General features: G+C 42.0%; 2 protein-coding genes across 2 annotated transcripts in view; one reads left to right on the forward strand and one right to left on the reverse strand.

The window, feature by feature from the left end:
- Positions 1-15,000, forward strand: part of LOC135108955 (uncharacterized) — a 100,887-nt gene that overhangs the window by 33,925 nt on the left and 51,962 nt on the right. The gene's annotated exons all lie outside the window — the stretch shown is intronic.
- Positions 1,206-15,000, reverse strand: part of LOC135108953 (sex-determining region Y protein-like) — a 14,404-nt gene continuing 609 nt past the window's right edge. The window contains exons 2-3 of the mRNA XM_064019856.1: positions 2,383-2,660; positions 1,206-2,167 (exon numbers count right to left, since the gene is read on the reverse strand). Coding sequence (XP_063875926.1) covers positions 1,467-2,167; positions 2,383-2,660 — 979 coding nt within the window. The 3' untranslated portion in view covers positions 1,206-1,466. The remainder of the gene's footprint in view (positions 2,168-2,382; positions 2,661-15,000) is intronic.

A 15,000-nucleotide genomic window follows, 5' to 3' on the forward strand; every position in this document is an offset into this window, starting at 1 on the left:
GTGCTGTGTACACCATATCACCGTGTCCTGTAGTAACCAGTGGCCACTGGCAGGCCGCCATACAACCCCGCTCGTTGCCACACAGTTTTGCAGTGTTCACCTTGAAAATGAGTAGCGTGGCCGCTGGGTGGCGTGGTGCGTGGCGGCTCGGTTATCTTCATATTTTTTGTGCTGGATGGGTAAGACTGTGATTGACATTATAGTAAGTGCGAGCAACAACGTTGTGTTGTGTATATCAGCATGTTGTGTAATGACCAGTGATCGGTATCATTGCCACAGACATGAAGTTTTGCCGTGTGGTCACTGTATTCACCTTGAAAATGACTAGCAACTCTGTATACTAAGACAACTCTGTATACTAAGACAACTCTGTATACTAAGACAACTCTGTATACTAAGACAACTCTTCCTTTACACAAAACTACACACACACCCTTCACTCAAAATACTAAGTAGAGTTTGGCGACTCCTACACCAGCCTCGGAGTCGCCATCTGGGGAGGGGGACCACAAATGTCCCCAGGTCGGACTGCTCTTCTAGTATCGACTCTAAGTGTCTTGACACCTCCCTCAACTTTTTCTTCATTAACTTCTGCAACACTCGCGGCCTTAAATATAATTTTCAATCTGTAGAACATTGCCTCTCCTCTACTAAACCTCATCTTCCTTTCCTCACCAAAACACAGGTGTCTGAGGCGTCTGTGTGCGCAACGACTTAACTCTTGAATCTTCCGAATTTTTCACCATCCGGCTACGACTACAGTCACTCTCAAACTAAATTTATCTGTGCTGTACACCTCTCACCTGACTCTTCTGACTATAAAAAAAAAAATCTTTGACTACTTAAATTCTAAAATAGAGCACATCACATCGCCTTTAACCACATCTAACCTTCTGCTTATGCTGTCACTCTGTCTTCTCCGTTGGGCACCTCCGATCACAACCTCATTTGTCCTATCGCTCCATTCCCTCCTCAGGATCCCCCAAAGCGGAGGTGCCTCTGGCGTTTTGCCGCTGCTAATTGGGGGGACCTGAGGAGGTATTATGCTGATTTTCCTTGGAATGAGTACTGCTTTCGTGTCAGAGACCCGTCCCTGTGTGTGGAGCGCATAACAAAGGTGAGGCACACATTCTTTGTCTCGCCCTAAACCTTTAAACCTTTAAAACAGCCTGTTCTCGTGCTATATACGATAGAGAGGTTGCCCATAAAAGGTATTTGAGCCCGGAATCATGCCAAATCTATTCATTAATAGAAAGTGTCTTCCTCTGGTCTTCTTCTTCACTTGGTGGTGGTGGTGGTGCTTCTTCTTCTTCCTCTGACAACTTCATGGACCACCTAACTAACCATATCCTATCCTATTCTATCCACCACCACCACCACAAGCAGCAGCAGCAGCAGCAGCAGCTGCAGCAGATGAAGGACCAGCAGAGGTGGTGGTGGTGGTGGTGGTCCTTCTTCTTCCTCTGCTACTGCTGGTGGTGGTGGTGGTGGTCCTTCTTCCTCTGCTGCTGGTGGTGGTGGTGGTCCTTCTTCTTCCTCTGCTGCTGCTGGTGGTGGTGGTCCTTCTTCTTCCTCTGCTGCTGCTGGTGGTGGTGGAGGTGGTCCTTCTTCTTCCTCTGCTGCTGGTGGTGGTGGTGGTCCTTCTTCTTCCTCTGCTGCTGCTGGTGGTGGAGATGGTCCTTCTTCTTCCTCTGCTGCTGCTGGTGGTGGTGGTCCTTCTTCTTCCTCTGCTGCTGCTGCTGCTGCTGCTTTTGGTGGTGGTGGTGGTCCTTCTTCTTCCTCTGCTGCTGCTGCCGGTGGTGGTGGTCCTTCTTCTTCCTCTGCTGCTGGTGGTGGTGGTGGTCCTTCTTCTTCCTCTGCTGCTGGTGGTGGTGGTGGTGGTCCTTCTTCTTCCTCTGCTGGTGGTGGTGCTTCTTCTTCCTCTGTTGGTGGTGGTCCTTCTTCTTTCTCTGCTGGTGGTGGTGGTGGTGGTCCTTCTTCTTCCTCTGCTGGTGGTGGTGGTGGTGGTCCTTCTTCTTCCTCTGCTGCTGCTGGTGGTGGTGGTGGTCCTTCTTCTTCCTCTGCTGGTGGTGGTGGTGGTGGTGGTGGTCCTTCTTCTTCCTCTGCTGCTGGTGGTGGTGGTTCTTCTTCCTCTTCCTCTGCTGCTGCTGCTGGTCTTCTTCCCCTGCTGAAACTATTGAATTATTATTATTAATCTATTATTATTATGTTATTTTTATTATTCATTATTTATTATTTAATTTATTATTTATTATTATTTATTTTATCATTATTATTTATTATTATTTTATTTTTATTATTTATTATTTAATTTATTATATATTATTTATTTTATTATTTATTATTTAATCTATTATTATTATTTTATTTTTATTGCCCTACCTTCCTGATGGTGGTGGTGGTCCTTCTTCTTCCTCTGCTGGAGGTGGTGGTGGTGGTGGTGGTTCTTCTTCTTCCTCTGCTGCTGGTGGTGGTGGTCCTTCTTCTTCCTCTGCTGCTGCTGCTGTTGTTGGTGGTGGTGGTCCTTCTTCTTCCTCTGCTGCTGCTGCTGGTGGTGGTCCTTCTTCTTTTGCTGGTGGTGGTGGTGGTCCTTCTTCCTCTGCTGGTGGTCCTCCTCCTTACCCTGTTCTCTACATGGACCATTACAAACTGACTCTGTCCTATCCTATGCTATGCTAACCTATCCTATCGTTAACCTACTTGAGTGAGTCAGTTTGGTGGTCCTTGTAGTTCCCAGGGAGGGAGAAGGGGTGGGGAGGGCAGCTCTCCCCTGGGCAGCTCCACCACCATACTGTGTGTTTTTTAGGCACACATGGTGGTGGAGTGGATGCTCTTTGAAGTTTTTTGTAAGTTCCGAGTGGGGTTCGAACCCACGCTTCCCTCACGCCAATCTTGAAGTTCATCACTCTACCCACTGGGCCACGAAGACCCTTTTTTTGCAGATTAGCCTATTTCCCCATATTATGTTCATGTTAATATATATTAAAGAAGAAATCTAATTCATTATGAAGTAAATATTTTCAGCCAGTTTTTAAATTTTTTTTATCTATTTTATTATTATTATTTTTATTATTTTTGAAGTTCGTGGTGGGATTTGAACGCTGGCGACCAACATTCAATGCTTCCAAGACCGTCACTCTATCCACTGGGCCACGGGAACCCCAACGCGGCCTAGAGTATAGAAGATGTATTTGAACAGTGTTTCCCTAACTGTGTTCATGCCGCACCAAAAGTTCAATAGGAATTATTGCTGTCGATTTTAATGTGAACATTGACGTTCACAACAATAATAAGATATAATCAAGTATTGTGGACTTGTGTGAGTATCAGTCATGGCATGAAAACAGTAGTAGGAGGTGAGATGAAAGAACTTTAGAGCGGTGCGGATTCCCTGGGGCATGAACCGCCCGTGGGAACCCTCCCCTGTGTTGCACCACCATTACACCACTACACCTGTCCATTCTGCAGCACGAGAAGGACTCAGCCCAGAGATCCACGGAATAAATCAGCACACAATGGTGCGAGTAATGGTGAACTGACGCCAGCGGGAGTAATGTTTCCCTCTGGCCGCTGGAGGCGCCACCGTCGCGGCGAGAGCAGATAATATTTAACATTTGAGTGCACTGTCCTTGGTAGCAAGGCCGCTGGTGGTGCGCTGCGTGGCGGGCTCTGCTGTGTTAACATTTCTTGTGCTGGCACTGCTCATAATGGACTGCTTGCAGATCGGAATTTTTCTAGTAAGAAATTATTAGCTTTTTGATATGCTGATTTACATAGAGAAATATTTCACTGCGCTAAAGGAAGCACACGTACGGAGATGAAATGCCTCTAATCTGTAATACAGGAAAGTGAAGGCAGCTGGCGCAAACCGCTGCTGTGACGTCACGAAGCACGCGGCCGTCCAGCAGAAGATAAGCCTTTGTGCCTCGTCTTGTCTTGTCTTGTCTCCAGCCAAGCCGTGCTCCTCGATGGCTGAGTCAACAATTTTCTATCACTGTAACTTGAGCCTCTTCATTAAAGCCTACGAGAGCACTGGTCTGGCCTACACGCTGCTGCTGACGCTGCCTGTGGCACAAGTTGCCTGTGGACGGTCGTTTTCCATTCTAAAATTGATGGAAAATCGTCTCTGAAGTCCCGCGACCCAAGAAAATCTGGAAGCTTTTATGTTGCTGCCAGCTGAAAGTGTCCTAGCAAAACTTGACAATGGGAAACACTTGGTGTGGCTAACACAACACAGAGCTTCGCGGGCTTCCGGCACACCAAAGACTACACACACACACACACACACACACACACACACACACACACACACACACACACACACACACACACACACACACACACACACACACACACACACACACACACACACACACACACACTGAACAGACAGCGCATGTTTCCTTTAGTGTCTATTTCTAGGCCATAATGATATTTTTCACCTACAGTGTTTGACTCTTCGTTCCTAATGACGTTAGCTTTAAAACACTGATCATTAATTTCATATAATAACAACAACAACAACAAAAATGTATTAGTTTCCAAAATGTTAATGAAAATCCATTATTAAAATTCTTAATCACGGATTTTCACTTTTTAAGTTCATATCAGATGCCGATTTATTTCTATAAAATTTCATAAATTAGGAACTTATTTTTTTTTTAGCATATATCATTGTACCGCTCAGATAGTGCGCCGCTTCTTTCTCTTTTCCTTCCTTCTTTCTTTCTTTCTTTTTTTTTTGTGGTGTTTACGATGGTGTGCACCATCATCAACACTGTCCCACCCTCCGCCTCAAGGTGCCCCTCACACAATGAAGGAAAAACAGTGTTGGGACTTCCCAGGAAGTAAACAAACAAAGCATAAACATGAAACACTGAGGAAAGGACACAATCCCAGTCAACAAAACTCATGCAAATATTGAACACCCGAAACAAACAAAGCACAAACATGTAACAACATCACACACCAAACACAAACAAAATCACTAACACATCAATCACAACACACAAAAACACCAACACATGAAACACAATGTGCCATAAAAAATACTCCACTTTCAACTATCTTGTTAATTAAAAAAAAATTGTACTTAAATAAATTATATATATATATATATATATATATATATATATATATATATATATATATATATATATATATATATATATATATATATATATATATATATATATCTGTCTAACACACACACACACACACACACACACGTTATACGTTAGGGACACATTACAGTGTTGTATTAACAATATAATTAAAACAGATAACAAAGCAGAGTCAATATGGGTAGATATTAAGGAAGGATCGCTGTCAGTAGTACTGGGAGTAGTGTACAGGCCACCGAACAGTACAAAGGAGAGTAACACCTCACTGTGGCAGGAAATAAATAGAGCAGGCAGGTACAGTCAGGTATGTGTGGTAGAAGATTTTAATTTTAGGAATATCGACTGGAGTCTGATGGTGGGTAACAGGGAAGCAGAGGAATGTCTTAAGATAATTCAGAATATTCTTTTTAAAACAGGCAGTCGTAGAACCCACAAGGGGAAATAATATTCTAGATTTAATTCTTACTAACAGGAAGGAAGCAGTCACGCAGGTAGAGGTTGGAGGACAGCTAGGTGACAGTGACCATTGGGAAATTAGGTACAATTTAGAATGGGAAGAAACTGTTAGAAACAAAAACACTAGTAAAATACCTGACTTTAGGAGAGCAGATTTTGAGGAATTAAAAAAGGTACCTCCAAGGAGTGGACTGGCAACGGATGCAGGGTGAGGTCAGGTCAGCGACGGAGTTGAGAGAGATAAGGCAGGATGAGAGAGGTGAGGTGAGGCGTGAGGGTGTAGGACAAGAGGAGGGAAGATGTGTCCGGAAGGGGCGGAGGAGACAGGGAGGGGGAGATAGGTGTGTGTTGGAATGTCAGGTCATGCTGAAATGGGAGAGGTGAAGTCGAGGCGGGCAGATGGAGTGGAGAGGATGGAAGGGGCCGAGATGAGGGGACTAGGTGAAGTAAATGTAGATGAGTTGTATAAATATTTCGTAAAGTTCATACAGGTCAGTTAGCAAACATCCCGTATAGGGCAATAAGATCACAGAAAAACGACCCTAAATGATGACTACTAGGTTAAAACATTATATAGGGCGTAAGAGAAGTATATATGAGATTAAGAACAGGTGAAGAAGATTTAAGGTCACAATATAATGAATAAGTTAGAACAGTCAGGAAGTTAACGAGGAAAGCTAAGGACAATTATGAATTAAAGGTAGCCAGCCAGGCGAAGACGGACCCCAAGGGATTTTATCAGGTATACAGGACGAAGAACAAGGATACTATAGGTCCATTAAAGGCAGCAGATGGGGAGCTGGTTAGTTCTGGGGAGGAGATTAGTAAAATTCTGAATGAGTATTTTTTAACTGTCTTCACCCAGGAAAACATGCAGGATATGCCAGATAGTGAACAGGTGTTTAGAGCAGAGGAGAATGAGAAGCTGACAGATATTTCCATAACAGGAGATAGATGGGCTAAAAAATTCAAGACACCAGAACCAGATGAAATATATCCCAGAGTACTTAAGGAATGCAGAGATTATTAGTGAGCCGTTAATTTCTGTCTTTAGGAAATCACTTGAGTCAGGTGAGGCACCAGTAATGTGGAGGCAGGCTAATGTAGTACCCATCTTTAAGAAAGGAGATAAAACTTTAGCGTCTAACTATAGATCTGTCTGTTGTAGGTAAAATATTAGAGTCAATAATAGCGAGGAACATTAGGGAACATTTAGACAAACATAACTTGATAAATCAGTCACAGCATGGCTTCACGAAGGGGAAGTCTTGCCTGACAAACTTGTTAAGTTTTTACAGTAAAATGTAAGAGGCAGCAGATAATGGTGGTAGTTATGATATCTTATATCTGGACTTTAGTAAAGCATTTGACAAGGTACCCCATCAAAGGCTCCTGAGAAAGGTTAGGGCACACGGGATAGATGGGAAGGTGTTAGGCTGGATAGGGTCATGGCTTAGCGATAGGCGACAAAGAGTTGTAATAAACGGCTCGAAATCCGAGTGGGGTCATGTAATTAGTGGGGTGCCACAGGGATCAATATTAGGGCCATTGTTATTTCTAATATATATCAATGACTTGAATAGTGGAATTAGTAGTCATTTAGTAAATTTGCGGATGACAAAAAGATAGGTAGATTAATTAGGTCAGAATCGGATGCCATCGCCTTGCAGGCAGATTTAGATAGGATGAATGGACGGAAAGATGGCAAATGCAATTTAATATCAATAAATGCAAAGTACTTAGCGTAGGTAGAGGAAACCCACACAGGAGGTACACATTAAACAACCAAACTCTGGTAGGTACAGGGTACGAGAAAGATTTAGGAGTTATAGTTAGCTCTGAACTCCGTCTAAGAAAGCAATGCATAGAGGCCAGAAACAGGGCAAATAGGATACTAGGATTAATTTTTAGGAGTGTTAAAAGTAGAAGGCCGGAAGTAATATTACAGTTACACTTGGCGCTGGTCAGACCTCATCTAGACTACGCTGTGTAGTTCTGGTCCCCACATTACAGGAAAGATATAGGTCTATTAGAATCAGTACAAAGGAGAATGACTAAAAGGATACAGGCGATGAGGAGTATTCCTTATGAGGCGAGACAGAAGTTGTTAAATTTACATTCTTTAGAGAGACGTAGGTTAAGAGGGGACCTGATAGAAGTATTTAAGTGGTATAAGGATTATAACAAGGGGGATGTAAGCAAAATTCTTAAGATCAGCAACCAGGGTAGAACAAGAAATAACGGGTTCAGGCTTGAAAAATTTAGGTTTAGGAAGGAGATAGGAAAAAATTGGTTCTCAAATAGAGTGGTAGATGAGTCGAACGAACTCAGTAATCATGATGTTAATGCTGGGACATTAGAGAGCTTTAAGAGAAGATTAGACAGGTTTATGGATGGGGATGATAGATGGAAATAGGTAGGTATATTTCATACAGGGACTGCCACGTGTAAGCCTGGTCGTTTCTTGCAGCTTCTCTTATTTATTATGTATGTGTGTGTGTGTGTGTGTGTGTGTGTGTGTGTGTGTGTGTGTGTGTGTGTGTGTGTGTGTGTGTGTGTGTGTGTGTGTGTGTGTGTGTGTGTGTGTGTGTGTGTGTGTGTGTGTGTGTGTGTGTGTGTGTGTGTGTGTATATATATATATATATATATATATATATATATATATATATATATATATATATATATATATATATATATATATATATATATATATATATATATATATATATATATACTGCAAGAACTGATATAACTTTTGAGTGAGTAGGCAAAGAATTCCATAACTGAGAACCAAAATGCAAAATAGTTATGATATAAAGTTGTTGTAAATGAAGGACATACTAAATTGTCTACATTTCTTGTAGCATTGTGCAAATGAGCCTGTATCTGAAAAAAAGAAAAAAAAATTGTACCACTTTTTAGTGAAGTAAACAGTGGTCAGCATAAAGTGGTGATGAACAAAAGAGACCTTTAATTGATTTAAAGATCAACAGATTTCCTCAGCTGAATCAAACTTTTGTTGGAATGTTATAACACGTAGACTATTTTTTTGAGTCTTGACAGCACTCTCTAAAAATGATGGCCACGTACTTCCCCAAGCAGACATGCAATACATGACCTTACTACAAGAAAGAGTACAACAAACAGCATAAGGTGAGTGGTGAGTTTACAGCCAATACGATACAATATGTCACAAATCTTTGGCCTATTTCACGGTCGCCTCCTGTGTTGTGATCGTTACCAATGAGTGGTGATGTCTGCCACCATTAACAAATCCGATTTCACACACGTTTTCCGCGGCCGTTTGTTTTGATCCTCACCAGAAATTGGAACCTTTGGTGACGCTGGCTTGGCAGCTGCTGGGCCTCCCCACTGGAGCTTACCAGTGCATTAATTTCTTGCAAGTATCACAAGTTCTTATCCTCTTGTGCTTGTTTTATTTCCTAAATAAACCAGCCTGTTACCAGGCTGGCAAGGCTCTTGCTTGGGAAAGGTACCCAGCACTGTGAAATCGCCCCTTAGTCAGTTGACACAAACGTGATAAATATGCTTTTTCCACTTGAAATATTCGTCTATGATAGCACCTAGAAATTTAGCAGTTTCAGTTCGGTAAACGTAACGGTACAGTAATGTAGCAGTGGCGTGGGTAACGCTGTGAAATAAGTTTTAGTGGGCGCTCCATGCCGCTGTCGTGTGCTGAAGTGTCCGTCTGTGCGAAGTGTACCTTGTGCTCCACACACCGCTCTGTCATCTTTGCTCAGACTCGTGTGTGAAAGGCTCTGTGGCGCTGATATCCCAACCACAGCAAGCACGACCACCGGCTGTCATTGTGAGTGTCTGTAACGCGTCATCAAGTCTTGTAATATATTATTAATTATTTATCGAATACTTGAAACCTCCGAGTACCTTCGACTCGCTGTTCGGACTCGCACGGTTCCCCATTTTTTTTTTTTTTAGGTAAATACAGTGAATTCTAAGTTTCTTTTGTGAGTGTAGAGAAAAGAACTACTTCAGTGAGAAATGGCCACTATTAACTCATTCATTGGACAAAGTAGGTCGGCCCTTCACCTCCGATGCGACGAAGCTCATTTCCTCTCCAAAAATCTGAATAAAATGTCGTTTCTTAATTACTTCATGACACCCAGTGATTGTGGCAACGCTTGTCAGTAAAATAAGGCCTTCTACAATTGTGGCAGGAAGGAAAACACTGACTTAGCGGAGGGCTCAAACACTCGGTAAATAGATTACAAGACTAGCAATGACGCGTTACACTCACAGTGACAGCTGGTGGTCGTGCTTGCTGTGGTTGGGATATCAGCCCACAGACCCTTTCACACACGAGTCTGAGCGAAGATGACAGAGCGGTGTGGAGCACAAGGCACACTTGCACACACCACCGCCCTGGCTAGCTGCTCATGTCGCCCATTGCAAAATCCGCCCCTGACGATTACCACAAGTTCCTCCCTCACCACAGTCGCTGCACATCACCACAACACCTTAAAGTATCACCTGTACTCATCACAAGCACCAGATAGAGGTAATGGTGAAGATGTGAAGGAAAATATTCATGTAAACACAAATTCAAGTCACGCCGCCATTTCTTGACTGTCGAGTGCTAACCGTTGACTTCATTTGTATTTTTGTTACCTCACTTTGTATTGTGGTATGATTCTTTTCAAATGCTTTATATCATACGATTCTTTATATTTTAATGTTTTTAAGTACACGTTTTTTATCATAGAAATTGTGCTTGTTTAACATTACTGATGTATTACAGATGGGTTGAGAGTTGAAACGTTGACTTAAAAGTGTACATAATTTTATCATCGCATTTTTATTGTTATGTTAGAAAATAATCCATTATAACAATTTCTTTTTATTCATAATATATTTAGAATGAATGAATTACCTGATTCATTGATCTTAATCTGACTATATGCTAGTGTGTGTGTGTGTGTGTGTGTGTGTGTGTGCGTAGATGAATTGAAAAAAAAAAAATAAAGAAGGAAGAAAAGTAGGAAAAAAAACGAAGGCAGGAAGGAAGGAAGAAGGCGAGCAAGAGGGTGGCAGAATTAATTAATGAATGAAGAAAATAAGGAAGAAAGGAAATGAATAGAAATAAGGAAGGAAGGAAGATAAAGGAAAGAAACATGGAAGAAAGGAAAATAAAGGAAAAAAAAGAATGGAAGGGAGAAAGAAAAAGAGCGGCAAAAGAAAAGAAGGAAGGAAGCAAGGAAGGGAATATTGAATGAATGATGGAAGGAAGGAAAGACGTGAAGGAATGAATAAATTAGTGAATGAATGAAGGAAGGAAGAAAGGAAGAAGAATAGAAGGAAGAGCATGAATGAGTGAAGGAAAGGAGGTGGAAAGAAGGAAGACAACACCACTCCACTCTCCTGGTGGTTGCGGCTCCAAGGTCACATCATTTGCTCCACCACAGCCAGTGAACAGAACAGCCAGGCGCAGGAACACACTATAACAGCCGCTCGCGCTCCACCCTCCCCCTCCTCTTCCTCCTCTTCTTTCTCCTGGTGTTGTGTGTTGTTGCTCTGTGACCCTCCACGCCACGTCAGAGGTCACAGACTGGCGTAATATTAAAGTTTATGAGCTAATCCCGCAGTAACGATTGTTTGTATTGTGCTGGATGCTACATTGCCAAACGAGGCAAAGCGAGTCTGGCGTCCCTAGAGCAGCTCGTCTTTTGTCATGAGCACTGTAATCACCACCATTACCGCTTTCACTTTAAAGGACCTACAGGTGTGATGCTGCTTGCTCTTCTGTTGTGTTCCTTTGTGTTCCCTCTCCCCTCCTCCTCCTTCTCTTCCTCCTCCTTTTCTCTTTTCTTTCCTTTTCTGCTGCTGTGCTTTAATGTTTCCCTTTCATCTCCTTATTTATTTGTTCCTTTTATTTCTCCTCCTCTTCCTCCTCCTCCTCCTCCTCCTCCTCCTCCTCCTCCTTCGTCGCCTCATTAGGTACCAGCGGCGCGTCGTGAATACTGTCCTGGGTGTGAACGGTCAGCGGAGTGGTCGTGAGCCAGCGGGAAGTAGCGGGGCGCGGGGCTGCTGCACTGCGTCGCGGGAACCATGCATATAGTGTGCCTGTCCTCCACCAACTTTATAAGTGCGAGAAAACGAGTGAACAGAAGCACCGCGGAGGAAAGAGTGTGCTGCAAATGATTAAGCATGAACATTACACGAAAAATGCGAGGGTGACGAGTGTGTGAAAGTGCCGGGAGGGAAGGAATGTGTTGTAATGAGGGAGTATAAGCAGTAGTGAGATATACGACTGAAAGAGGAAAAAAGTAGTGTTAATAACTGGACAGCAATACCAAATGAAGCATGCGAGTGACAAAAAAGGCGAAACTGCCGAGGAAAGAAAGCTGAAGAGACCAGACACGAGCAGAAATTGTAGTAAATGTGCTGACATTGTCAAATATAAATCAACCTGCATAAAACTAGCAATATTTAAACCGAAGACATTACCAGACACAATATTCAACCCTGATTCAAGAGCGCGGCAACAGAACTTGATAAGACTGTTGTAGCAAACGTGTTAAAACTGTCGTCTGTAAGTCAGCACTGCATGAAACTCAAGACTTTTAAAACTGAAGATATCACCAAACACAGTACTGAACCCGGATTTCAAGAGAGCAGTCATAGAACTTAAGAAAAATCACAGAATACAGTAGTCGTCACCATTTCGCCCCCTATCTCGACAGCACCAGACAGGCTGTAGTGGAGGTTATTGCGGCTCTCAAGGGTGCTTCCATCGGGGCATAAGAACACTGGGAAATACTGTAAATTGCCCCGATCTACGCAAGGAAGCTACAAGGATCCAAGGAGTGTTGCTGGCTATTCCAAGTTCAGGTATTGGGATTCTGTCAAAGTTATGAGCAGAGAGAGAGAGAGAGAGAGAGAGAGAGAGAGAGAGAGAGAGAGAGAGAGAGAGAGAGAGAGAGAGAGAGAGAGATGAAAAGAAATTATAAAAGAAGCATCAATTAATACGAACAAAAAAACAACTTTTGAACATACAAACAAATTTCAGAACACTCACTTTCATGATCCTAGTGAAAGTTGAACAAGGATTTTGCTTCGTCATTAACACACACACACACACACACACACACAGTAGTTAGTCAGTTAGTTAGTTTTTTTTTCTTTTCATTTAGCAGTTTTTATTTATTTCATTACTTTATATGTTTTGTTTTAATTAGTTAGTTAATGAGTAGTCCCTTCATTCGTTCGTTCGTTCGTTAGTGAGTGAGTTTTTTTCTTTTTGTATCTAACTTTTTATCTTCTCATTTTATTTTTTTAATTTTAGTTTTTTTTTTCTATTTTATTTACCAAGTTTTGTTTTTTCCCGTCCTTCTGTTCCCTTTGGTGGCGCGTAACACTGGTATCACACCCACTGCCAGTGACTTGTTTAGGTTCAGGAGCTGCTTCGCGTGAGTCAGCTGGCCTTCTGCTGCCTCCTTACCTCCTCCTGTTCTTACACTCCTTTACCAGTGCAGGGCGTGATGACAGTGGCTCGCTCGCTGCCACACTCACGCCTCGTATCCCTGCCCCGCCCTCCAGCCTCTCATTACAAGTCATCGTCCTCCGCGCCTCACTGCTTGCTTCGGGATCATGAACCGCATTCTGAAACACTTCTTCACTACTTTCAAAAGGCTCTAGTTGAAATAACGCGGGTTTGCAAGGCTGTTTTTTATGCTTCTGGTGACAGATTAATGACATTTCTGTATCATTAACAGGAGGAGCACTCTTGAGAATACAGTCAGTCTTCTCTGTGGCCTTTGAAAACAGAGAGAGCAAAGCGTTTCAGAATATGGGGCAAGACCATATACTGAAACACTTCTGCGGCACATCTTCACTACTTTCAAAAGGCTCTAGTTGCAGTAACACTGGAATTTAAGAGTGTCTTTTACGGTTCTGGTGGTAGATTAGCAAGACTTCTACATCATTAACGGGAGAAACACTCTTGAGAACCCGGCTGATCATCTCTGTGGCGTCTGAAAATAGTCGTGGTGAGAGAGCAGAGTGTTTCAGAACGCGAGCTGATGAGGCAAGATATCAATGACCTTATTGACTAAAGACTGGATTGCTGCTTGTTGTCACTCAGTCTGTCTTCTCTTCCCTTCTCTTTCTTTTCTTTTTCTTGGTTTCGTTTGATCTTGTTTCTTGTTTCTTTTCCTTCTATTTTTTTTTATTTTTCTGTTTTTGTTCTTGTCCTTGTTTTTCTTATCATTCGTGTTTTTCTTCTTTTTTATCTTCTTTTTCTTCTTGTTTGTATTTATATTATTATTATTATTATTATTATTATTATTATTATTGTCATTATTATTATTATTATTATTATTATCTCTTTTCTGTACTTCTTTTCTTCTTTTTCTCTTTTCCTTCACCACCATCACCACCTGCATCTCCACCACCACCACTACCATCTCCTCCTCCTCCTCCTCCTCCTCCTCCTCCTCCTCCTCCCCCTCCCTTCTTTCTTTCTTTCTTTCTTTCTTTCTTTTTTCTTTTTTTTCTCCGTCTTTTTATCTTTATTTTCATCTTCCCTTCCTTCTCAGTCTCCTTTCCTTATCTTTTTTCCTTCTTTCTTTTCCTCTTCTTTTTTTTTCTATTCATCCTCCTCCTGTTATTGCTATTGCTGTTTGATGATGATGATGATGATGATGATGATACTACTACTACTACTACTAATAATAATAGTGACAATACTACTACTACTACTACTACTACTACTACTACTACTACTACTACTACTACTACTACTACTACTACTACTGCTACTACTCCTACTACTACCACTAATGATAAGAATGCATTTGCTTGTCTTTACTCCCAGTGTCAATGAATATATCGTTACATTCACTCATCTTTTAACCTCTGAACGCTCCTCAGAAGCATTGGAGACAGGCAGTGATCATTTCTAGACGAGCTACCAAGAGGAGGAGGACTGGGGAAAGAAAACCTGTTACGAGGAACGATACAAGGGCAGAGACACAGAGGGAGACAACGAGTGACACATCTGGGCAGCTTGCTACGAGATACTGGAGACGACAACACTGCTACAAAGAGATTAATGAAAAGTAAAGTCTATCCATATAATTATAAAGAATGGGAAAAGGAAATTAGAGTGGAGAAGAATGTACGATAATTGTAGACCAATACTGGCGACAACAACACTGGTGCAAAGAGATTAATGAAAAGTAAAGCCTATCCATATAAAAAATGGTAAAAGGAAATTAGAGAGGAGAAGAATGTACGATAATTATACACCAGCATATGAAATCTTATAAAAAGCAAGGACGAAGAACTTACACGTGCAAGACAAGTGGGGAGACAAGGTGTGCGCTGTGTGAAGCAGAGACAGAAGATCTGAATCACTTTGTACTGCTGCGTCGCGCATGCTTAG

This window comes from Scylla paramamosain, chromosome 18, assembly GCF_035594125.1.
Source record: "Scylla paramamosain isolate STU-SP2022 chromosome 18, ASM3559412v1, whole genome shotgun sequence".
NCBI classification, from domain to species: Eukaryota; Metazoa; Arthropoda; class Malacostraca; order Decapoda; family Portunidae; genus Scylla; species Scylla paramamosain.